This window comes from Leucoraja erinacea, chromosome 2, assembly GCF_028641065.1.
Source record: "Leucoraja erinacea ecotype New England chromosome 2, Leri_hhj_1, whole genome shotgun sequence".
Taxonomy (NCBI): Eukaryota; Metazoa; Chordata; class Chondrichthyes; order Rajiformes; family Rajidae; genus Leucoraja; species Leucoraja erinaceus.
The window spans coordinates 118,843,061-118,869,794 of NC_073378.1; the positions used below are offsets into that span (position 1 = coordinate 118,843,061).

Sequence of the window (26,734 nt, forward strand, 5' to 3'; positions counted from 1 at the left end):
ATTTACAAATCATTTGGACAGCTACATGGAGATGAATGGTGTAGAGCAGTGGTTCCCAACGTGGGGCGTACGCCTCACAGGGGGGCAATTTGATTTTTAAGGGGGGCAATTGAGCGCGACTGAGGAGGTCTGGGTCCAAATTTTCGATTTTTATTTTTTTGGATTTTCCATCAGGTAAACATATGTAGTTTATGTTTCAGATGTTATTTTGAGTAAATATTTTTTTTTGGGTAAAAAAGGTCTTTATTGTGTAGTTATTACATAACCCAAGATATTGGCGTTTTAAGCTTTTAAATGATAAGAATTATATATCACCACATGGGGGGGGGGCATCAGGATTTTAGAGGTGATTAGGTGGGGCATGGCCAAAAAAAGGTTGGGAACCACTGGTGTAGAGGGATATGGGTCAAACGTGGGCATTAGGACAAGTTTAGATGGAGCATGAAGGAATTGGGCCAAAGTGCCCGTTTCCGTGCTGTATGACTCTACGGCGCGATGACCAAGTTACCAACTTAACGAGTAATTGTTTAAACAAGGGGTTATATATCAACACTGAATACTTGACTGAACTCTCTGAAGACCATGCCATCTTCAGATATTTGTCTCGTCTGTCTTTGAGATAGTTTCATTACCTTCTCAACTTCTGCATTTTAATTTCAAAGTATTGACACTATTTCATAATTGATAATACTTCCACGTACCCTAATCATTTCACTGCCTTATTATTATTCTAATGTTCATGGTTCTTAACTACTCTAATGCCCAAGATTACTTAAGATTCCTTAAGTGGTGGCACAGTGGTGCAGTGGTAGAGTTGCTGCCTTACAGTGCCAGAGACCCAGGTTCGATCCTAACTACGGGTGCTATCCGTACTGAGTTTGTACGTTCTCCCTGTGATCACATGGGTTTTCTCCGGGTGCTCCGGTTTCCTCCCACACTATAAACATGTGTTAGTTTTACATTACAGGTTTTTAGGTTATTTAACCCCTAAAAATTGTAAATCGCCACTTGTGTGTAGGATAATTATAATGTACGGGGTGATCGCTGGTCGGTGCGTATTCGGTGAACCGATGGGCCGGTTTCCACTCTGTATCTCTAAAATCTAAAGTCTGGTTGACCTAACACAGGGTAAGAAGAAACTGCCAACTTCCAAGGAAATGATATACTTGCACAAATGCAAGGAAGGTGTGAAATTTGATTAGTTCCACTCTCAGGTAGACAGTTAGCTCATCCTCATGCAGTAATTATTTCTGATCTTAACTCCTTTCCTTCCTATTTCCGTCCTACAAAGGCAAAATGACTCTCCATCACTTTAAATTGTATGTTTCACAGTAACTAAAGATCCTGTGCCATTTACGCTATTCTTTATTTGAAACCTCGCATATAAATTCTATTGTAGCAGACTTGCTGTAATCTAAATGGAAGTTAGATAAAGAATTGAAATTGCAGTAACAGGTTTCTTGGAAACATCAGCTCTATTCCTTTCTCCATAGTTGTCACCTGATGTGCAGCACATTTCCTGCATTTTCTGTTTCTATTTCAAAGCAACCAAGATGTTTCCAAGACTGGAACATTAGAGCTGTGAAAATAAACTGGGATTATTTTCCTTGGAACAGAAAAGACAGAGGGAGAGAATGGAAGAGAACAAACAGCATTATCAGGGACTTTTTTCCCCTTGGCTGAAGGATCTAACATCATGGGGCTGACATTTAAAGCAACTGGTATGGATATTAGAAGGAAGAAGAGGATTTGTTTTTAAACCAGATGCTGGGACTGGCATTCACCCCCTCAACCAGAGGATTGGCAGAGAATCATTATTACATTTTAAAATAATCATAGATCTGTGATGTGAAGGAGTTGGAAGGTACAAATTGTTTGGTTCGCTCTTTTTTGAAAGACACAGGAACAATGGACCAAATTACCTCCTATGTCACAAATCATTTTTGATTTGAACCAAGTTTCTGATTTTCTGGAGACAGAGGGAACTGCAGATTCTGGAATTTAACACTAGTACTTTGTGCTTTTAATTTTTTGCCCTAGTTCCATGACAACATTCTTGTTGCAAAGCAACTCTGGAAGATTCACTACATTAAAGCAGCTATAAAAATGTGAAGTACCAAAGTTCTCATTAAAACCTTGAAAAGCAGATAAATTCTTTGAGCATAAAATTCTGCAAGTACACTACATAATGAAACTTGCCTTTCCAAGCAAACCTTTGTCCCTTGATAAAAAGCCACCACTGTTTTTCACAGCTACATCCAGAGTCCTCTTCGGTACCTCAGTAGGTGACACAGCAAACTCAAACCTGACAAAAAAAAAAGATTAGGAATATTTTCAAAGAAATTCTGCTTTATTAAACAAAACATCTGTAGCCAAGTGCATTAACTACCATGCATCACATGATACTCATGAGATTAACTTTCCCATTGGCATATCTAACCCAATTACTGCATTAAAATAGCGTGTCCCATTCACGAGACATAGCTTAAATTTCTAATTAGATTTTGAACAAAGTATATTGGACGTGCTATTTTGTGCTGCTATTTTAGTCGATGGATCAACAGAGTCACTGAACAGTGATCTCACTTACTTCCCTACAGCTGGTTGAAACTAGACTGCAGAATGAGTGAGTCTCCCATTTCTCCTCCTGCCTGAGAAACACATGAGGGGATGTGGCATTACTGTGCAAGAGAAGGAAAAAAGAGTTAACACCACCCTCTTTCATTCTCCCAATGGCCAGTTCCTAGATGCCACTGGCCTCCATCTTGTATTACCTTCAGGAGTGAACCTAACTAAAGTTGAAAGTGGAAAGACAACATGGATTCGAGACTCACCCAGGTTTCAGTGTGAACACAATACCTTGCAGGCACTGGTAAACAGAAATGGGGAATATCAGCCAATTGATCATTTCTTTTTTTCTATTCCCAGCACAGTAAAACATAAAGCAACTAAAGTCAGCACATCATAGGGTTAAAACTGCCATCATCATCAATCAATGAGATTCAGTGTATATCAGTTTGTCCACTGAGTGCAGAGAACAAGCGGGATCTGGGGGCCCTTGCACATCAGTCTATGAAAGTAAGCATGCAGTGAAGAAAGCGAATGGCATGTTGGAATCGAATATAGGAGCAAAGAGGTCCTTCTGCAGTTGTACAGCGCCCTAGTGAGATCACACCTGGAGTATTGTGTGCAGTTTTGGTCCCCTAATTTGAGGAAGGACATTCTTGCTATTGAGGGAGTGCAGCGCAGGTTTACAAGGTTAATTCCCGGGATGGCGGGACTGTCATATGCTGAGAGAATGAAGCAGCTGGGCTTGTACACTCTGGAGTTTAGAAGGACGAGAGGGTATCTCATTGAAACATATAAGATTGTTAAGGGTTTGGACACGCTAGAGGCAGGAAACATGTTCCCGATGTTGGGGGAGTCCAGAACCAGGGGCCACAGTTTAAGAATAAGTAGTAAGCCATTTAGAACGGAGACGAGGAAACATTTTTTTCTCACAGAGAGTGGTGAGTCAGGTTCTCTGGATGCTTTCAAGAGAGAGCTAGATAGGGCTCTTAAAAATGGCGGAGTCAGGGACATGGGGAGAAGGCTGGAACGGGGTACTGATTGGGGATGATCAGCCATGATCACATTGAATGGCGGTGCTGGCTCGAAGGTCCGAATGGCCTACTCCTGCACCTATTGTCTATTGTCTAAACCAAGCTTTTACCCCAAAAGCATTTTCGACAGAAAACAGCAACAATGATACGCTAAAATGCTTTTATTTTGTAAATCCAGCAATTGTTGCACATTGTATAGAAATTGTATTGAGTTTTCACCCACCAACCTCCAAGCAACAAAACAGTAGTCTATTGCGGGAATATTTTCAAATAAATGAAAAAGGATATTCCACTCACGTTTCATCAAAGACTGGATTTAGCTGTCTTTTCAACACAGATGTTTTTCTCCTTCCTGATCTTTTCTTGTCAGGCAGTAAATATAATCGAACATATGGATCTGAACCATCCTCAGAAAAAGCTATTAAATTCCTGCAAGAGAAAAAAAGGTCATAAATTAATGACTATAATCATGTGTAAGAAGGAAGTGCATATGCTGGTTTAATTTGAAGATAGACACAAAATGCTGGATAACTCAGCAGGATTGGCAGCATTTCTGGAGAGAAGGAATGGGTGACATTTCGGATCGGGACAGTCTGAAGAAAAGTCTCGAGCCAAAACGTCACCCATTCCTTCTCTCCAGAGATGCTGCCTGTCCCACTGAGATACTCCAGCAATGAATGACTATATAATCACCTTGGTTTCTTGATACAAAAACCAACAGAAAAGATGCAAAAACAGATTACATCACGATTGCCCCAAATTACCTAAACATTTACCCAAAACACAAAGTGCTGGAGGAACTCAGCAGGTGAAGGAGCACTTTGTGTTTTGCTCAAGTTTCCAGCATCTCCAGTTCTTTGTATCTCTAACATTTCAAGAGAGAGCGCTAGATAGGGCTCGTAAAGATAGCAGAGTCAGGGGATATGGGGTGAAGGGAGGAACGGGGTACTGATTGGGGATGATCAGGCATGATCACATTGAATGGCGATGCTGGCTCGAAGGGCCGAATGGCCTACTCCTGCAGCTATTGTCTATAACATTTACCCGAGGTACTTCTTTATATGTTAAGCCAACTAATGATTTTTATTTTCTTGTTGTTTTTTTTAGTTCACTACAGTTTATCTCCCAGTAACAGCAAAACATTTCAATGTGGGGCTAGACGCAAATCAACTACGTTTAATCTCTAAATCACTCAATCAACATCCACAGTGCGATACAAGATAGTGAAGATTTCAGGCATACAAGACTGCTCTTTGCTGCCCGCAAGCAACAAATCGTGGGCTTATCTTTATCCAACTAAGGTATCTCTATTCTCTTCCTAATGGGCCTGTCCCACTTGGACAACTTTTTAGGCGACTGCAAGAGACTTTGGAGTCGCAACATGTTCGCGGGTGGTTGCCGGGGAGTCTCCTTCATGGTCGTGAGGCGTTCCCACATTTTGGCAACCAGTCACGGCCTCATTATGGTCGCCGAGAATATTTCAACATGTTGAAAAATTAGCGGCAACTAGAATGAAGTCGCCATGGAGAGTGGCGAGAATTCTCGAGCCGTAGGTGGGTGGCCAGGAGGTCCTAGTGGATTGCCAGGAGGTCGGAGGTTCTCGTAGGTTGGAGCCGATGGTGACCGGTGAATTTCATTGGCTCATTGGGGGGGGGGGGGGGGGGGGGGGGGGGGGGGGTAAGCAGTACTTTGCAGAACCAAGAAACCGACCGGGAATGTTAAATGTCCGCCGAACTTCATAGCCGTGTATCTCTGGCTTCTTAAAAGTTGTCTCTGCTCCTTCTCCCTCCTTATCGCCCCCTCTTTTAAAGGACTTACTGTATACTGTGCTTTAGCTGAGTTAGATAGAGCTCTAGGGGCTAGTGGAGTCAAGGGATATGGGGAGAAGGCAGGCACGGGTTATTGATAGGGGACGATCAGCCATGATCACAATGAATGGCGGTGCTGGCTCGAAGGCCCGAATGGCCTCCTCCTGCACCTATTTTCTATGTTTCTATGTTAATTGCAGCACCAACCTTCCAATGTTCATCGCAGTGTGTGTCTGTATCACCTTGGCTTTGCACCGTTGGAAATATTTTAGACAGCGTTCCCCTGCTTGCCCTGGCCCCCGCCTTTGGGGGGTGTGTGTGTGTGTGGGTGTGAGTGCGAGTGCGAGTGTGAGTGTGAGAGCATGTGCGTGTTCCACTCTGACAGTTGCCGCTTTAGTTCCCGGTTTTTCAGGCAACTGCCGGCAACTTGACAGTCGCCGACAGTCGGCTGAAAAATCGCCTAAGTGGGACAGGCCCACTAGTCACGTTGAAGGACAGAAGCAGGAGTCAGTTTTCCTATGAGATAAACAGCTGCTTTTAGTTTTATTATCACCAAGACGTTCGACAGGCATAAACTTGATTCTGGAGTGAGTAATCCAGCCCACACTCCAAACTTAGTTTACAAATCCCAAACATACGTACGAGCACATCACCAGCACTCTATCACCTACCGGCAAGCATGTACAACCACAATGAGCTTGTTTCTTTGAGAACTGTGGCGCACAGTCAGTTGAATCTGACCCAGCGGTGACTGGCCAAGAGTAGTTCCACTGCAACACACAAGTAACACAAATATTCTCTCAAAACTACATTCTGATGAAATGTCAGTCACTTATCTATTAATATATAAAACTCAAATCCGTCCGCCTGAAGTACGGATCCCTTCCTGCCTTTTGATTCGTTGACGGCTGCTCCTTCCTATCAGCTTCCAACACACTTCGAAACAATGTTGCAAGACAGGAACACTGAACTTTTCACTGCTGCAGCAGGCAGGGGAGGTGCAATTGAGGGAGGCAGGGGAGTGCTGGAAACTTACATTTGGGAACGGGCTCAGTTCCATTGGAGGAGACGGGTGCATGGTGGAATATTGGGTTGGGGGATCACACCATTGGGGGAGCAGACCCAACGGGTCTACACTTGGTCTAGTTGCATATAAAACTGAAGATCAAAGAGTAATATGCTTTCAAACAATGAAGTGTATCAAATTTAGTTAGCAAGAATATCAATGCACTCAAAGAGAAGTGGTTTGGATTGAAACATGCAAGATTCTGTAAGTTCGTGACGAATGCAGATTTGGAAAGAATGTTGATTGTTGAAGGAGAATCCAGATTTAGTCTTTGGCATTCTTCCTCAAATGGAAGTGGAAACAGAATCCATGAATATTATCATGCCAGAGGTCGATAAATGTTTATTATAGATGAAGATCCACCATAAAAAAAGACAGAATGCTGAGTGGAAGTATCAAACAGATCACAGTGAACTGATTAACTGGTAGAGTGACTGAGTGGAAAAGACCCTTGACGAATCCCTTGATGAAGATCTTTGTATCCTTCCTAGCCACAGGATAAGTACCAGAGGACAGGAGAGAAGCCTTAATGCTGTTCATTTGTTTAAGAAGAGAAATAGGGATAAGCCAGGAAATTTTAGGCCGGTGAGCCTGACCTTATTGGAGATTGTTCTTAGGGATATGATTTACTCTAATTTCTAAGAAAATGTGATAATTAATGACAGGCAGCATGGTTTTGTCTGGGGAAGATCATGCCTTACAAAATTGATCTGTTTTTTTTTTTGAAAAGGTTGATCCAGAAGATTACTATGTACAGGATCCATGGTGGCTTAGTCGGGCCCTTAATAGTAGTGATATATAGTGGGATCTTGGGATATAAGTCCATCGCTTCCTGAAAGTAGCAACAAAGGTAAAGAAGGCATATGGCATGCTTGCCTTCATAGGTGAAGGCATTGAGTATACGAGTCAGGGAGTTTATGCAGCTTTTTTTATCAAATTTTGGTTAGTTTGCATTTAGAGTATTGTGCGTAGCTTTGGTCACCTGATTACAGGAAGGATGTGGAGGTTGTGTAACCAATGCAAAAGAGGTTTACTAGGATACAAACTGATTAGAGGCTATCAGCAAAAAAGAGAGGTTGGACAAATATGGATTGTTTTCTCTAGACACCTTTTTCACATCTTCAAAATGCTAGCAGTTGTCAGGCCTTTAAGAAATATGATTAATTTGTGCAGGATTGAACAGGTACTACAATTGCTCTGCATTGACCTGCTCATAATCACACTTATTTACATTAATTTACAGGTGCCCCCCAATTTACGATGCTTCGACTTGCGATATTTCGACTTTATGATCGGCAAAGGCAGCGAAATTTACGTCACTTCCAGTCATGTGATCGATATGTATTAAATGCGTTTTCGACTTGCGATATTTTCGGTTTACGATGGGTTTATCAGAACGTAACCCCATCGTAGATCGATGAACAGATGTATATTAATTTACACTCCATTATACCAAGCCAGCAGAGTATTCATCAGATTAGACTGGGTTCCATTGCAGATGACGTGGAGAACATGTTGAATTAAAAAACTAAATATTCTGAGATTTTGTTTATATCCTAACTATCACTAACCAGTCTTGTGCTCATTGGCTTACAAAAGCTTCCAGTTAGTTAGTACAGGTACCTCACTTTTACAATTATTTTTCTTCTTTTCAAACTACTCCATACCCTGCCCCTAACCATTTTCAATATCTCATAAGCCCATGATCACGTGCCTTTCAAATTTTAACCTTGTGCATTATTCCTGTTTTTATCATTTCATCGCTGCCTACTTAAAAGCTACCACTTTGACAGGTTTTAATCTATCGTTATGTGGCACGGTCCCAAATTCAGCAAATCTTTCTTAGCAACTAGAAATGTTTTACTCTATTAAAGGCATTATGTAAATACAAATTGTTATGCAAAGTCAGAAAAAAACAAAAAACATTATTTTAGGTGTATTTATATGCAACAAATAAAATCTAAAGATTCAATAATTAAAGCTGGCTTGCACAAATGGAATTATGAAATTCTGTTTGGCCCATCTCCCCTCAGTGTAAAAGTGAATAAGGGTTTTACTTCTGCAGTTGCCGCAGCCTCTGGTGTAACTCTTGTGTAGCGAAGGGTAGCGACACGTCGGAGGCGATACTTGGGGTCGATTCTTTGGCCGCAAGGTGCGATGGAGAGCTTGTTACACTGGATGTGACGTTGGCCATAGAAGTTGGTGGAAAGCTTGTGGATCTCTGGGGGCTCAGGGTAGAGGCACTGGTCTCCGCCTTGTCCACCTTCTCAACTTTTTTGACACTGTCAGCAGCAGGGACAGCTGGGGCGCCTTTGTTTGATTCTGTCGAGACAACCGGCTGGTTGGACCTACTGCCGTCCTTGCCTTGAGATGACTGTTTCTTTAATTGAATGGAGGAATGACCTGTAGCTTTGTCTTGTTTTTCAACTGCAAGGATCTATGTATATGGGGGGGAAAAAAAAGAGAATTACTCCATAACTTGACCGGTAAGTAAATGAAGCAATGCAATAACTGCAATGCAAAGCTATATGAAGAGTTTAGGATTGAAATTAAGATCAACAACTGGAAAGGATAAAATTGAATTGATTATCTGGAACATTTGACTCTGAAGAAAGCTAACAGAAAATGCTGGACTTGCTCATATTTCTGGCCCTGGAGAAAAGCTGCCTTTAAATCATTTCAGAAATGATTGGTCTGTCGAGTCGAGGGTTTGTCATTTGTATCAACAACAGTCAGTCATTTTTACTCAATGCAGCCCTTAAACAAAATAAACCACAAATATATAATAACCAAAAACAAAATAAATTAATAACCACAGTACTATCTAATCTTGACATTTTTAATTAAGAAAATAAAACTATATTTCCGTGGATGAACCCAGCATTCATAGAAAAGAGTAAATATAATCTTTAACACTGGGCTGCTTAGCAAATGTTACTTGGTGGCAAATAGAATGTTTTTGCACAACACTGCATCTCCATCCAGAGCCTCCTTTCTCCTATACCTTATAACAAGAGAATGTTGAGCTAAATGGTTCCACTAATCAGCTAGAGCTATGGTATTTTTTTTTTAAACTCCTAAGCAACAGCAAAGAGGAATTTCTAATACTTTGTACATAATAGCATTTGAATGTCCGTGACTCTCCCAGCAAAGCTGACACAACTTGCCGGTCTGCATTTTTCTGACATAGCAGATCTACAGATACACTGGGGCCTTCATTCTCTCACCCCTACCACCCCCAGGAACTTAACTGAACTGTAGGTGTCATTTTTCTGAATCCTTGAGTCCGAGCGAATACTATGTTCCAGCACTATTCTCGATTCCCTTAATATCCAGAAATGTTTAAAATACATTGTTTAATAATTGACATATTGAACACATCGCATATATTATTTTCACAACTGTCACCAGTGATTTCTTACTACTATTTTAAATTTCAAATTGATTCCAGATCATGAAGTACTGAGCCATATCATTCGTCACAACTGCAGTGAGCGCATTATCCATTTAACAGAGCAACACCACTTGGTTTATTTCTCCCCCTTTTTATTCAATGTTATATGTCCCTGAGTGTTCAGTTACCCACAGCCACCTTGCAGTCAAATATCTGCAATGGCAGTCAAATCGTATCCATTTATCTCGATTCATCTCATCAACTCACCCATTTTGTTATGGATGCTGCATGCATTCAAAGAACAAACCTATAATTCTACCTCATTGTTTTCCTTTACCATTTCCTGATGCAATCTTGTTTTTTTTCTTCCTGATGCACTTTGTTTATTATCATCTATAAACTACCTCCTCTTTCTTTGTCGCTTCCCAAATACCTCTTCAGTTGATTCTTTATCTGATATTTCCAGGTTAGCTTTTCTCCCTTCTGGTTCTGCATGTTCCCAACCCCCTGCCACGCTAATTAAACCCTTCCCAACAGATATTGGTTCCATTTCAATTAAGGTGCAACTCATCTGGCTTGTGGGCTTCTAACTTCATCAGAAGCATTATCAAATTCTCAGAAACTAAATCCCTTCCTATCCAATCTCTCCATGGACACCTTCATCTGCTCTATCTTCCTATTTCTGCACTCACTAGCAATGCAACACTGGTAGTAATCAGAAATAATAGTCGCGGTCCTGCTGTTTGAACTTTGTTCTGAGCCCACTAATCTCTGCCCGCTCTCATGCAGTTCACTCATCCATGAAACCGCACTCACATAAGACATAGGAGCAGAATTAGGCCATTCAGCCCATCGAGCCTGCTCCACAATTCGATCATGGCTGATCTGTTTTTCCCTCAGCCGCATTTTCCTGCCTTCTACCTGTAATCTTACCAATCAAGAACCTATTCATCTCCGCTTTAAAAGTACCCAATGTCTTGGCCTCTGCAGCCATCTGTGGACAAGAATTCCACAGATTAACCACCACCTGGCTAAAGAAATCCCTTCTCATCTCCATTCTAAAGGTATGTCCTTTTATCCCAGTTCTAGACTCTCCCACTACTGGAAACATACTCTCCACATCCACTCTATTTCGGCCTTTAATTATTTGGTCGGCTTCAATGACACGTAGTTGTATGGACCATGGGAGTCGTACAGGTCAAGAGAGTTGCCATCGGAATATCACCAAATGATGACATTTAGTATTTCTTCAGGTATTTCTTCAGTATTTCTTCCGATGAAGACAACTACTCAAGGAGGAGTATTCTGCCAGGTGTTTTGGACTCAACTTCACACGGTCCCCGAGACTAACTCCAGCCTCTAATTAAACTCATTCCCTTAGCAGTAGAGAGCAGAACTTGGTCTTCCACTAAATAAGACAAAGAGACAGGTTAATCTTACTCGAAGCATTATCTTCATCTTGAGAGTGCTGGTGGGACCCGAGTTGGTCAATGGGAACCGCTCGTTTATCGTTAGCTGTTCCGCCTGCAGCAGCTGTTTGAGAGGCAGATTGAATGAACCGAGTGGGCATTGGTGACGGTCATCCTTAACCTAGACAGACCAAAGCAGAAAAATCAGCAAGATTGCAAATCATTAACCAAAACATAATCCTTAAACAGAGGTCATAAAATGAGAAACAAAATTACATTTTGAACTGTAGTCAGTCGGTAGTACTTTACTTTCCAACTAGAAGAACAAAGCAGCACGATGGCACAGCAGTAGAGTTGTTGCCTTACAGTGCCAGAGACCCGAATTTGATCCTGACTACGGGTGCTTGCCTGTACGGAGTTTGTATGTTCTCTCCGTGACCTGCGTGAGTTTTCACCTAGATCTTCGGTTCCTCCCACATTCCAAAGACATACAGATTTGTAGGTTAATTGGCTGGGTTAATGTAAAATTGTCCCTAGTGTGTGTAGGATAGTGTTCATGTGTGGGGATTGCTGCTCAGTGCGGACTCGGTGGGCTGAAGGGCCTGTTTCCGTTCTGTATCTCTAAACCTAACGAAACTAAACTAAATTACTGTCATTATCCATGGGACATCAGGATGAACAGGAGTTAAACAATTTCAGAGGAAAATGGAGGGTGCAAACAGTTAAATCCATTAATGCACATCTTCTGCAAATTGATTGCAAAGAAAGCTAAAGCAGACCAGACACCAAATCTGAAGCAGACCACTTTGGCCAGAATTGAATTGTAACCAAACAAGTTAACCAAATAAAAAAATATATCCAAAGCACTCCACGGTTAAAAGCATCTTGACTAAAGTTATCAACGGCAGCCAATTAGTATATTCATTCTGGGAAAACGTACAGAGATCAGTAGCCTTCCTGACACCGGGTAATGCTATCTCCAGGCACTGGCCACTTCCATCAAATGCCACTTCTCAGCATCAAATGCCACTTCTCAGCAAAAGCAATGGCAGGTTATCTCCAGCGTTCTGCTCCTTTGAACTGTTCGTAACCTGGGCGGTTCACAAATTGGATATGTGGCTGTGAACCGAGTGCGCAGACAACAGAAGATATCTGTAGCCAAGCAACAGTCTGCAAATCCACCCAACCAGTCTCCCAGGTGTGTGTACAGGTTGTTCTTAAATTCAGGTGATGGGGATGACCTGTCTTCAGGTTACGCAAGCGAAGTTTATATTTCAAAAGCACTAATCCAGAAGAATATTCACAAACAAGCATAGACCAATAAAGTATAAGGACATGGAATCATATTTGATTGAAGATGGGAGATCCAGTTGGTACTATGTACTTATAAAGTTTCTAAATCACTTTGTTTGATAAAAAAAACTGGAGTCAACAGACAAAAATGATGAAAAAATGCTGCATTTTCTGAGTGAAAATCATAATACATCATGTGATTTTAAATGCCTATATATTGAAATCCCAAAATATTAAAATCTGGTTTAAAATGTAATTGGAAACATTGTTTAATATCCTTTTTGCTGGCTGATATAGAGGGAACCATATCTGATCAAACAACGCTTCATTGCATAAGACAACATTTCTTAGCCACACAAATACAGAAATTTAGTATTTACCAAACTTTTGTTTCCATTAGTAAACTTATTCAAAATCCCCAACATACTGGCTCCAATGTTTTTTGCACACTGTACCTCAATGTCCAGGTCCACAATCTGTGGATTGTGAATGCGGAAAGTAATCGCTTCCTCCCAGACAGGATTCGTGGTTCGATATCGGATCTGTAAATATTGGCAGGCAATACTGTGCGATTAATAAATTAGTACCGGATTATAGTCACAAAGAATATAGGAGTGGCAGAAACAAAGTATGAAATGCTAGAAATGCCCAATGATGTACCATCATGCAGTCTAGTCTCTCCACATGCAGAATATTGTTTATTAATGATACTCGCCATTAAAATAGTTGGTGCAGGTGTTGTTGGCAAATTGACCTCTACCGTGTGGAACTCAAACCCCAATTCTGATACCTATTCACATCTCCCTCTACATCGACTACTCTTCCATCAAGACCATGATCGTTCCTGGGCACCAACTTTTCACAATAGAGGGGGATCTTCCCTCCGCATCCTCAAATCTCATCACTCACAACGGCTACATGCACACAACATTCTTCTATCTACTTCTTGTCCTCAAGATCTGGGGCTGACCCAAATTCCTCTGAAACCATGCTGCTTTTAGCATTGTCTAATTTCCTGGCCCCCGCCATTTTATTCCCTTCATAGATGTCCAGTTCCTTAATATCTCCAACTCACTCCATGAACATCCTCTTAAACCACACACTCTTATACTTTTTGTTATTAATTATGTTTAGTCTTGTCTTTGACTGGATAGCATGCAACAAAAGCTTTTCACCATATCCCAGTACACATGACAATAAACTAAACAAATCACTCCTGCGCTCCATCCACTTCTTTCCATTCATACCTCCGTACAGAGAACATGGAACAGTACAGCACAGGAATAGGCTCTTTGGCCCAGAATGTCCATGCCGAACATGATGCCAAATTAAACTAGTGTCTTCTGCCTGTACGGGCTCCAAGTTCCTCCGTTCCCTGAATATTCACGTGACCATCCAAAAGTTTCATAAATACCACTGTTGTATCTGCTTTCACCACCACCTCTGATAACTCATTCCGACAGACTATCATTCTCCATGCAAAAAAATGGGTCTAGTATATCTCATTTAAATGTTTCCTCATTGACCTTACAGCTATGCCCTCTAGTATTTAACATTTCCACTGGTCCAATCCCTCCCGGCCCAAGACACCTCACACGCCCTTCATCTCTCCGTTTTCAAGGCCCTCGTTCCCTCATCACTCCTCGACCGCAGAACCAGCCAATTTCACTCTACTAACTCTCCTTCGCCTCGCAGAGCTGGTCCTCACTCTCAACAACTTCTCCTTCAACCCCTCCCACTTCCTCCAAATCAAAGGCATAGCTATGGGCACTCGCATGGCTCCAGCTATGCCTGCCACTTTGTAGGATACATCAAACAATTCCTACTTCAGGCGTACACTGGGCGTATCCCCAAACTCTATCTCCAATACATTGATGACTGCATCATGGCTACCTCCTGCACCCATGCAGAACTCATGGACTTCATTAACTTCACTCCCAATTTCCATCCTGCACTCAAATTCACTTGGACAATCTCCGGCACCTCCCTTCCCTTTCTTGATCTCACCGTCTCCATCACAGTAGATAGACGGTTGACTGGCGTATATTATAACCCCACTGACTCCCACAGCTATCCAGACTACACTTCTTCCCACCATGCCTCCAGCGAAGATTCTACCCCCTTACTCCTAATACCTCCATATACACCACATCCGCACCCAAGACGAGGTGTTCCATACTAGAACACCCAAGATGTCCTCATTCTTTAGGGAACAAGGGTATCCCTCTTCTATCATAGATAAGGCCCTCACACCTGACTCCTCGGTACCTCTTGCTCCCCCTCCCCCCAGTCGTAACAGGGTCAGAGACGCCTAGTCCTTACCTTTCACACCATCAGTTGTCGCATAAAACACATAATCCTCTGACATTCTCCAACACCAATGGGATCCCACCACTAGTCACATCTTCCCATCTTCACTCCCTTCCACAGAGACCATCCCCCCCCGCAATTCCTTGGTTAACTTATCCCTTCCTACCCAAACCACCTCCTCCCCAGGTACCTTCCTCTACAACCAAAGGAGATGCAACACCTGTCCCTATATCGCCTCCATCGACTCCGGGTCCTGGGACCCTGACAGTCCTTTCTGGTGAAGCAGAGGTTCACTTGTACCTCATCTACTAAACTCCATCCCCATCTACTGTATTTGTTGTTCCAGGTGTGGTCTTTTATACATCAACGAGACCAAACATAGACGGGGCGATCGTTTCGCTGAACACCTTTGCTCAGTCCATCTGGGCCTACGTGATCTCCTGGCTGCCAAATATTTTCAGTCCCCCTCCCATTCCTATACTGACCTTTTTTGCCTGGGCCTCCTTCATTGTCAGAGTGAGGCCAAATGCAAATTGGAGAAACAGCACCTCATATTTCCCTCGAGTAGCTTACTACTCAACGGTATAAATATTGATTTCTCCAACTTCAAATAACCCTTGCATCCCCTTCCTCTCCGTCCCCCACTCTAGTCATTGTACTAGTTTCACTGTTGTCCTGGTGAGTTTCATTGTCCGTATCTTGTTAACATCTTGCCACAGCCAACAACGGAATGTTTCCTTGATCATCGTTACTTTTTTGTATATCTTTCATTCATTTGTTCTATATCTCTCTCTCTATATCATCGTCTATATCTCTCATTCCTCTTTTCCCTGATTCTCTGTTTGAAGAAGGGTCTTGACCCGTAACATCACTTATTCCTTTTCTCCAGAGATGCTGCCTGACCCGCTGAGTAGCGCCATCTTTTTGTGTCTATCTTTGGTTTAAACCAACATCTGCAGTTCCTTCCCATACATCCATTCTGGAAGAAATGATTCTCACTATCTACGCATCTAAGATATTTTATAAAAACTTCTTGCAGGTCTAGCTTCAGTGTCCAATGCTCCTAAAAAATACCCTTCCACTCCTCCTTCCGCACATCTCCCAACCTCCCTTACTCAAAGACACCTATTTCTTTCTATTTCATGATCGTTCCCATCCCCGTTCCCTTCTGCTCATGTCCTTCCCTTTGACTTTACATATCACCTCTCCTCTTACTTCTTTATCTGACGGACTTTTGTCTCCATTTCACCTCTCGTCACTATCTCTACCCATCTGCTGATCACCCCTCCTCTTCTGTGTTCACTTATCACTTGCCAGGCTTTGCCTAGATGTTGGGAGTAACTCAACAAAACGCTGGAGTAACTCAGCAGGTGAGGCAACATCTCCGAAGAAAAGGAACAGGTGACATTTGGGGTGGAGACCACCCTCTCTCCCTTTACCAGTTTTTTCCCCCTACTCCATTAATCTGAAAAGGGGTCTGGACCTGGAATGTCAATTGTCCATTTCCTTCCACAGATGCTGCCTGATCCGCTGACTTCCTCCAGAACCTTGTTTTTTAAAAAATTAATTTACATTCCTTAACAATGGTAAATACAAACCCAATAACTGAAACATGGCCCATCACAGGAGAACGGATGCTCACCTTACTTTCAAATGTGTTATGCCCCACGGACAATTGGACCAATGGGTTCGGCTCACTGTTCATTTTCTTCCCAAACTGATGGTAGGTGGAAAACATTGGAAGTCATGTCAAAACTCTATTTGTGATCGATGCATTGAATTGAATACATTTTATTAGCCAAGTATATATACACATACAAGGAATTTGCCTTGTTGCTTTGCACGCAAGTAACAACACGATACACAGTACACAATTAAAAATAAAACATAAACATTTAAACATGTGAAGAATTAAATAAAATACCAGAGCAAAAGACTTTTGCTTTTGAGTAGAGCTACTGCTTGTGGAAAAAAGCACAGCTGTTTTTATGTCTGGCTGTGGTGGCTTTGACAGTCCGGAGTCGCCTTCCAGAGGGAAGTGCTTCAAACAGTTTGTGGCCAGGGTGAGAGGGGTCAGGGATGATCTTACTCGCTCACTTCCTGGCCCTTGCAGTGTAAAGTTCGTTGATGGGGGGGGGGGGGAAGAAAGGTTGCAGCCAACAACCTTCTCGGCTGATCAAACGATGCACAACAGCCTCTGGATGTCATGCTTGGTGGCTGAGCCAAACCAGACCATGATGGAGAAGGTGAGGACAGACTCTATGATGGCAGTATAAAACTGGACCATCATTGCCTGTGTCATTCTGTTTACAATTGAAAATGTCCCAAAGGTACCCTCTCTTATTATTTATATACGCCTTAGAGACTGCTAATGGGCAAAATCTTTCCCCTTTATTTGTTTCCCAATGGGGAAAGAAGGAAAAATATATACAGAATAATTTGTGACGATCCCTTTGAAGTGAACTTGCCTCACAGCAGCACACTTAGAATCCCACATGAGATGAGATGAAAAGGACAATGTCCTCCTTCTGCACAGCTGTTTGTTGCTGCTGCTGCAGCACTAGAGTGCATTAGCGATCAGATAATTCCTTTAAATTTGGATAAAGGACCGGCAAAATCGGAAAAGTCATTTACCTTTGTAAATGTTTCCTTTGAAAATTGTGTAGTTTCAGCTTTGGTAAATTTCAATTCTTGTTTGTCAGAATGGAAGGCAAGGTTACAATTTGAGAGCCAAATTAAACAATACTGCAATTGTTTTAATCCGCTAGTAAATCTGTGGTCAAGCGCCAATACAAACTCGGAGTTAAGTAGTGCGAATGTCAACAGAATATTTATTGCGTTTAAACCTGACGAGGTTGAAACGGAAAGCTCAAGCTATCTACACAAACATCCAAACCTAGCTCATGAGTCCAATGTTTTCAGGAGAAAAATTGGCAGAAAACTGACTAGAGGGGAGCTACAAACGGCAATAAAGAAATGATTTATTTTTCTTCCCAAATCAACGATACTCAAAAACAATGACAGTAAAATAACATTTAATGGTGTCCCCACAGATTAATATTATTAATTATTTTTGATAACTTACGAATGAATCCACGTCCACTGCTTACAAAAAAGGTCACTGTAATCCATTGGTAACAACAGTCAGAAAGGGGGGGGGGGGGGGGGGGGGGGGGTTAAATCCATTCATGATCAATTCTTTGCACACTAACTTAAGTACTATCAAGTTCCCAATTGCGCTCTGCAGCTAAATTAATTTCAAAATAATTGATTAAAATTTATCCCACCATTTTAATTCAGCTCGTTTTCCCCAGTGCTTTGAAATCATAGCTGGGATACGCCGACAGTCCCAGGTGTACATTACTCATGTGAATTTTGAAGGTGAAACTCAGGAGAGGGAAATGGGATTCTACTTTCACTTGGAACATAAACAAGAACCAGTCATGTTCAATAAAAAAAACAAACCCATAAACTGTTTTATACCTGTATAAATCCAGAAAAACTACCAAGATAATTAATGAAAAGTTAATCTGTGTCAATTCACGAGGCTAGGCAAATACTTCTATAGTTTGAGTTTCCTTAATTGCTCTGTTTGTATATTTTTCCACCACCACCATAAAATTATAATTTTAATTATCTTTTAATTCGAAATTCATGCAAAGTAATATAACACACCCCTGTCCTGAATATTACAATTCGAATGTAATTTAGTCACTGGGTTAGTAAACAAACTTATAATGATTACCGAAGACCACAGAAAGTCACATTTTCATGCACCCGAAGGAAGCATTTATCTAAATCTACAGACCCATTTTGGCATCATTCCCAGTGCAGTGGATGGTCCTGGAAAGATGGTCCTGGACGGAATGGGTAGTAAAATGGTCATCACCATTAACAGACTGGGCAATTTTATACATCGGCTAACTGAAAGTGACCTAGCTCATGAAACCCATCAACCATGCAAAGTCAGCTTAATACCACCATATAAATTCCTTCCAATTTGTTTATCCCACACATTCTCTTCCTCAAACCTGTCCACCATTTGTTCCCCATTTATAGCATTAATTAACCACAATTATAATTAGAGAAAATCTATCAGGAGGAGGTTGTCTTAAACTTTTCAGGCTATGCTGGTCAAAGCGGAATCAACCAGCCTAATCTTGTGCATAAACTTCAGTTCAAGCAAACTATTGTTTGGGCAAAACGATATTCCCTACTCATCCTTCTACCAATTCTTCTCTTGTTGTCAACCCCTCAGCAAAAGGAAAAGGGCCCCTATCCATTTATTCTATCTTGGATCAAGTTGCATTTGCCATTTTTCTGTCCAACTGAGCTGTTAAAAGAAATGGCCCAGAGAGTTCAACCACTTAAGAGAATATGCCATCCACGTGCCGCATGCTTGCACCATCAGCTCATATTAAACAGTAATTTTCTCACATTTTCTTTATATCAATTAAAAGCCCTAATGCAACCATAGACCCACCCCGGCGTGACTGTGTATGGTCTTCGGTTTTTGATCATCAGATTACCTTTGCTGATTTGATAAAACTGCTCTTCTTCAATCTTTCAGGGTTAAATTCAAATGGATTGCTCTTTGTGCCAGGAAAGAATGAACATAGGAGGGTTAGCAAGTTGCACATGCAATGCATTAACAGCATTCTGTTATAGAAAGAGATGAGCACAACATTCCACACAGAAATCTTGGAATTGAAAAGGGAAGGATTTTGATTGAGCATTAATAGAGCCCCAGAAAACATTTTGCCCGCCGAGCAGTGAGAAACATTGGAGTGAAAGAATGCAGCTGTTCACTTTGAATTATCAATATTGGTTAAATTCACCAGTGCAAAATTACGCACAGTTTTATAACTGAACAATCTGGCCAAAAGATTTAAGCTTCAGAGGAACAATCGTAAAAAGGATACATCGACTATTAAAGAACAAGTGCATCAATGTAATGAAGTTTCTAACAATCCAAATTAAAAAAGTAAAACAAGGGAATTGGTTTGATTAATAAAAGACATAGACTCTATGAGTTTTAATTCAGTGCAGTCTTTAAAAAAATGGATACTGATTATTCTGAAAGTAATAATATCTGGTCAGTCCTTGAATAACCCAAATGGGGGATACGAATTTAAGTAAAACCATTTCAGTAAATATGTATGTATTCATCCTGGAGGAAGGAGGAGGGTCCACAGACTCTGTTGCATGGGCAAGAGTCAAAAATCAACAGTCACAGTGAAACACAAAAGTGGTTGATACTGTGATCATTCAGCAGATCAATTTTTTTTTTAAAAAGCTATCTATGTCAGCTATGCTTATGGTGCTGATTGAGATCATGCAGAGAGGGACCGACAATTGGAAATAATTTAAATAAGGATAATTTAAATAATTGAATGAAGTGAAAAACCATGGAATCACTTTAGAAATAAATAGAAATTGCAACGGGGAAAGTGCAAGGATGCTAGGAATTAATAAATAGTGTTGAACCAGTTGGCTTTCTTCATCCTAGTGAGTTCATCACCACTGGATTACAAATGGACATGCCATGATAAGTACTAGTTTGGTTTTCAAATGACGGACTAATGTCAGTGTATTGTTACTAGTTTTATAGGCTTCCAAATGCAGAAGCATCCAACGAGAAGCAGTGAGCTAATATTTCTGGGACTGTATCCCTACAAAATCCATTGACTTTGGTAAACAAATGGCAGGCTAAACAAAACTTCAATATGGATTTAATTTGGCTTATAATTAATAACCAAAAATTCATACAATCTCCTTGCGCATGACCTCAAGTAAACTACTTTGATATTATTTTCCTCCCTTTGATTCACAATATATTTTGAGATTTATATGTAGTGTAAAAACAGTTCCCTAAGTAAATGTTTTGTTTTTTTAATGCAACAAATTAGAGGCTAATATGCCTTCCCAAAAGTAGGCCAGGATTTTCTTCCCTCCCATAAATCATTCCCAGAACAACAAGTAGTATAAAGTCTAACACGTATGTATTAATTTAAAATTATTTTGGAATTGCACATCTGCTTTCTATATCCGAACATGCACCAAAACAATTAACATGCTCTGCAAATTTATTCTGAATTGTAAAACAAAAATCCTGCAATATTGTCGATCCACACTGTAGCACTGCACACAAAAACAGCAAACAGAATAGAGCACTCACAAAAAAGTCTCTAAAGATTGAGCAAGTATTTTCACAAAATACAAGTCCTGCTGCTCTTCTCTCTCGCAAGTATCCACACCCAAAGTTTCCTTCGAAGACATTCTTAAGGAAGATGGAAGTGAAAGAGAAAGCAAAGAGTGATAGGATTGGACAGGTACATGCGGTAGGGAAAGGCAGAAAGGAATCTGGGAACAGCCACTTTTTTGGAAAAAACAGCGAGATTGAGAGAAAGAGCAGCCAATGCATTTAATATCATTATCAAAGAATGCACAATTTGTTTTCAATAAGAGCGCATGCATAATAAGCAGTTTCTCGACCACTGTCGATATTAGCATCACATTCAACAATTCAAACTTTATCTGATAAAGGTTCTCTGCGCAAAGCCATCAACTGATTCTTTCACAAAATATCATGTCGATAAGGTCCACAAGAGGGCGAGGTCGCCTAATAGGATCTAGCAGAAAACTCTTACATTTCATAGATATATATACGAAATGCTGGAATAACTCAGCAGGACAGAACTGTTAAGTTCATTCTCAGAAGCAAATCGGATTCTGGTGTCTTCCAATTTGAGGTAGATTATTTAAGAGGGACAAATAGACCCAATACTTTCATAAGGGGTGGTTACATTGTTGAAATGTTGGATTGTATTCTGGCCAACAGAATTTGGATTCACATTAACCCTTAACTTATTCTGGCCAAAATGAAACCCCACTAAAATAATGCAAAATGTACTGCAAAACTGAAAGGATCTGTTCTGAAGAAAAGGTGGGCTGAAATGTGTGTAACAACATTACATCAGCAATTATGTCTGACCTCCAGTGATCTGCAACAACAACAAGGAATTAGAGAACAAAGAAAAAAATAAAAATAAATCCTGGGATACTTTCCTATTAACGTCAATATCTCAAAACAATCATGTCCAAATGGAGCATCAAATCTGGGGTCCACCAATGGGAGGCAACATAACATTAAAAAACATTAGAGATATGAATTAAACCAAAAGACTGACGGAAATTAAAAGATTTTGGAAACAAGACTCTTCAGAATCTTTCATGTACGTGTTCCAGGACCAGGGGGAATTCTCTAAAATCTCTGACATGCTGATAGGGTGTCCAACATTTAAAAAAATATACTTCAGAGGTAGAATTCTGAGCTCCCGCATTTTGAAGAAGATTTTGATTTGCACAAATTGTTTGATTCTACAAAACGGAGCAAATAAGGATCAAAGCTTGGGCTATTAAGATGAATTGTGAATTTGACCCTTTGAGTTTAAAGGGAGAACAGTGGGCCCCGTAATGCCAGCATACAAAATGAAATCCAGTTCTCCACTACATCAATGAAGATGCCGTTCCCTCGCGGGGAATATCGAGAACAAAATGTGACAAGGTGATAAAAAACTTTCTCTTTGAAATGGAATAATGCATCGGCACACAAGCAAAACTTTTGTTGAATTAATTCAATTAAAAATGATTTTTGACTTACTGGCAGATTGTTGGCACAGTCCAGATAGATGATGAGTAAGGCAGAAGAAAGCCCATCATTTGCAGTTCCTTGAAGAGCTCTGGTGCTAGCCATTGCCTGGATCAAATGAAACATAAGTTAGATGTTTGGGCCGTTACTCTCATAGACATGCCAAATAGGATTCCCCATACCCAATATGAGGTAATACAATTAAATTAGATTCACTTCAATGGCATCCTGCACAAGGATATGCAGTGCAATCTGGTAGCAGTAAACATGTGTTACTCTAGGGGAGAGAATATTCAAGGCAGATATTATTCAGTGAATTATACTTGACGACCAAATGTCCCACAAACCACAGGAGCATGGTGGAAGAATGGAAGAGGAGGCTATCAGATTATAGTTAGTCACAAGAAGCTGGGGGGGGGGGGGGGGGGGGGGGGCCTGCGGCGTCACACACACACACTAACTACCCCCCGCAAACACACAAACCACCACACACACACACACAAACTAACCACCCCCTTGATATTATATTAATATTATTCATTTGCTCTTACCCCATCCCCGCCCTATCCACTCACACATAGGGAGGAGAGGGGGGGGGGGAGGGAGGGGGGGAGAGGGAGGAGGGGAGGAGGGGAGAGGAGGGAGGGGGGGGAGGGGAGGGAGGAGGGAGGAGGAGGCGAGGGGGGAGAGAGGAGGAGGAGAGGAGGGAGGGAGGGGAGGAGGGAGGAGGGAGAGGGGAGGAGGGAGAGGGAGGGGAGGAGGAGGAGAGAGGAGGGGAGAGAGGAGGGGGAGAGAGGGAGGAGGGGAGAGGGGGAGGAGGAGGAGGAGGAGGGGGAGAGAGGAGGGGAGAGAGGAGGGGAGAGAGGAGGGAGAGAGGAGGGAGAGTGGGGAGGAGGGAGAGAGGAGGGAGAGAGGAGGAGGGAGGGGGAGAGAGGAGGAGGGAGGGGGAGAGAGGAGGGGGAGGGAGGAGGAGGAGGAGGAGGAGGGAGAGAGAGGGGAGGGAGGGAGAGGGAGGAGGGGGCGGGAGGAGGAGGGAGAGCGAGAGGGAGGAGGGAGGGGGAGAGAGGAGGAGGGGGGGGGAGAGAGGGGGAGGGAGGGGGGAGGGGGGGAGAGAGGGGAGGGAGGAGAGGGAGGGGGGGGGGGGGGAGGAGGAGAGGAGGAGGAGGAGGGGAGAGAGAGGAGGGGAGAGAGAGAGTGGGAGAGGAGGAGAGAGTGGGGGAGAGAGAGAGGGGGAGAGGGGAGAGAGAGAGGAGGAGAAGAGAACGAGGAGGGAGGGTGAGGGATGAAGGAGAGGAGGGGGGGAGGGAGAGGGGAAGGAGGAGGGGAGGAGAGAGAAGGTGGAGGGGAGAGAGAGAGGAGGAGGGGGGGAGAGAGGAGGAGGGGGGAGAGAAGGGGGAGGAGGGGGGGGGAGAGAGGAGGAGGGGGGAGAGAGGAGGAGGGGGGGAGAGAGGAGGAGGGGGGGAGAGAGGAGGGGGGGAGGGAGAGAGGGGGGAGAGGAGGGGGGGAGAGAGAGAGGGGGGGGGGAGGAGAGAGGAGGAGGGGAGGAGGGGAGGAGAGGAGGAGGAGGGGGGGAGAGAGGAGAGGGGGAGAGGAGGAGGGGTAGAGAGGAGGGGGGGGGAGAGAGGAGGGGTAGGGGGTAGAGAGGAGGAGGGGGGGGAAAGAGGAGGAGGGGGGAGGAGGAGGAGGGGGTAGAGAGGAGAGGGAGGGGAGGGGGGAGGAGGAGGGGGGGGAGAGAGGAGGAGGGGGGAGAGAGGAGGAGGGGGGAGAGGAGGAGGGAGGAGGATAGAGGAGGGGGGAGGGGGAGAGAGGAGGAGGAAGGAGGAGAGAGGAGGAGGGAGGGGGGGAGAGGAGGGGGGGGAGAGAGGAGGAGGGGGGGAGGAGGGGGGAGGAGAGGGGGAGAGAGAGGAGGAGAGAGGAGAGAGAGAGGGGGGGAGGAGGGGAGGGGAGCGGGGCGGGGCAGGCGGCCAGAGAGCAGGCATCAACCAAAGGAAGTGGGATGGGTGACTTCACTCGCAGTGACTTCACGAGCAACTTGGTGTGGACCCATTGTGACGTCATCAGCAAAAGACAGCCGTTTTATTTCAAAATTGTCCGATTATTGAACATTTTCATTAATAACTCGAGAAATAAAACATGGAATTTTCAGATAAGGCAATTTCGGACTCTGGGGGAGGGGGGGAAATCTCTACCGGAATATGTAAAAATGTTACCGTTAGCTCGTCATTTTGTTGAGAAGATGTGATTATACACACACACAAATCCACATACAAGATGAGAGTTTTATAAGTATAGAGAGTATGTACTGAATTAGTTAGTATATCTGAAATCCCTTTCATAAGATATTATTTTTACTTTTCTTTAAAAGAAGAAACGCATCAGTGAAATCAGTAGATTTAGCAAGTGGATTATATCGAGTAAAAAACTAATGTAGTAATAACTGAGCTTTGTCAGAGAATCATTAAATCCACCATGTCTTGTGCACAAATCAGAGAAAAATATCATATTAAGAGGAAACCAACATTATAGTATCAAGATAAAGTGTTGAATATAACGGCTGATGTTTGTTTTTACCAAAGTGCTGAAGTAACTCAGCTGGTCGGGCAGCATCTCTGGGGAAAAAGGACGGATGACGTTTTGGGTTGGAACCCTCCTTTAGACTAAATGTAAAGGGGAGTAAAGTTGTGGCCTTTTCCTAACTTCAGTTTCCTCCCCTTTATTTTCAGTCTGAAGAAGGGTTCTGATCCAAAACGTCATTTATCTTTTGTCTCCAGAGATACTGCCTGACCCACTGAGTTACTCTAGCACTTTGTGTTGATCTATCAATATAAAGTTTGGATTACATATCCTTCTCCTGAGACGTGATCTAAACACACTTTGCTTAATCTAACGCACAACATATTGACGTACCTGAGACAGCAGGTCAGTGTTTGGCAGCAGGGATAGCCACTCCAACTTCAAGTGCAACTTTCCTCTGTTCGCTTCATCCAATTCAAACCACTGTGAATGGATAAAATGAAAAAACACCAAGAGCATTGGACTTGGGTCAACCATCAGCACCCATTACAACAATCCAGGTCTCAGGGTACCCCCTTTTCCATTCCATGCAGACTTAGTGATGTATTTTATTGAAATCCCATTTTCTTTAAGCAATAAATAATAGTCCATTTGATTCCACTTGTAATGGGGAATGTATGTAACCCAATATATACCTGATCAATTAGCTGCTCCTTCTGAACTTCAACAAGGTCAATCATGAGGCTGAAATGAAATGATAGACATTTTATGACGTCAACATCTTCAAAAACAGTTAAAACATTTTAAATCACTACCATGTGCATTTAGTTATTTGGGCAATTCACATCCTCATGTATTCTGCTTTCCAACATGCAGTTCGCTTTTTTTTTGGGGAAAGTAAAATTCTGCAGTGAATATTTTGCTCTGTGACTTGCAATTGCATCAAAAACACCATCGCCCTGCCCCATTTCTGTATGTTCCTTACTCCTCCTCTCTCCCCCCTCCTCCTCTCTCCCCCCTTCTCCTTATCCTTCTAGGATCTACATAACCCACCACCAACACAGGTCAAGTGTCATTTCTTGAAACTCACTGTTGATTTCTGTGCCTTATTCCCAAGTTTTGGAATCCCCCACCTAAACACTCTTTACCCAAGGCCATAAGACCATCGGAGCAGAATTAGATCATTCAACCCATCCAGTCTACTCTGCCATTCAACCATGGTTGATCTAATTTTTCCTCTCACCTCATTCCTCCTGCCTCTCCCTGTAACAAGTTCATGCAAGTTATAAGAGTAGAATTGGGCCATTCGGTCCATCGAGTATACTCCGCCATTCAATCATGGCTGATCTTTGACACCCTTGCTAATCAATAATCTATCAAACTCTGCTTTACAAAATACTCAATGACTTGGCCTCCACAGCCATCTGTGGCAATGAATTCCACAGATTCACCATCTCCAGCTGAATAAATTCCACCTCATCTCCATTTCCAAGGTACGTCCTTTTATTCTGAGGCTGTGCCCTCTGGTTCTAGACTCTCCCATTACTCGAAACATCCTTTCCCCATCTATTCTATCGAGGTGTTTCATGATCGGGTAGGTTTCAATGAGATTCCCCGCCCCCCCCCCCTCTCCCTCATCCTTCTAAACTCCAGAAATTACAGGCCTAGAGCCTCCTCATGGTCTACC

The 26,734-nt window shown here is 42.5% G+C and overlaps 1 protein-coding gene across 2 annotated transcripts in view; it reads right to left on the minus strand.

Annotated features, from left to right (window-relative positions):
* The window catches only part of esyt2b (extended synaptotagmin-like protein 2b), a 148,159-nt gene that overhangs the window by 6,301 nt on the left and 115,124 nt on the right, over positions 1–26,734 (minus strand). Inside the window, exons 11-21 of one of the 2 annotated variants that reach the window (XM_055664564.1) lie at positions 25,743–25,791; positions 25,441–25,530; positions 22,546–22,641; positions 19,412–19,474; positions 16,525–16,599; positions 13,028–13,114; positions 11,311–11,460; positions 8,534–8,913; positions 6,082–6,180; positions 3,900–4,031; positions 2,200–2,305 (exon numbers count right to left, since the gene is read on the minus strand). In XM_055664564.1, coding sequence (XP_055520539.1) covers positions 2,200–2,305; positions 3,900–4,031; positions 6,082–6,180; positions 8,534–8,913; positions 11,311–11,460; positions 13,028–13,114; positions 16,525–16,599; positions 19,412–19,474; positions 22,546–22,641; positions 25,441–25,530; positions 25,743–25,791 — 1,327 coding nt within the window. The remainder of the gene's footprint in view (positions 1–2,199; positions 2,306–3,899; positions 4,032–6,081; positions 6,181–8,533; positions 8,914–11,310; positions 11,461–13,027; positions 13,115–16,524; positions 16,600–19,411; positions 19,475–22,545; positions 22,642–25,440; positions 25,531–25,742; positions 25,792–26,734) is intronic. The other variant, XM_055664573.1, reaches the window with a different exon arrangement.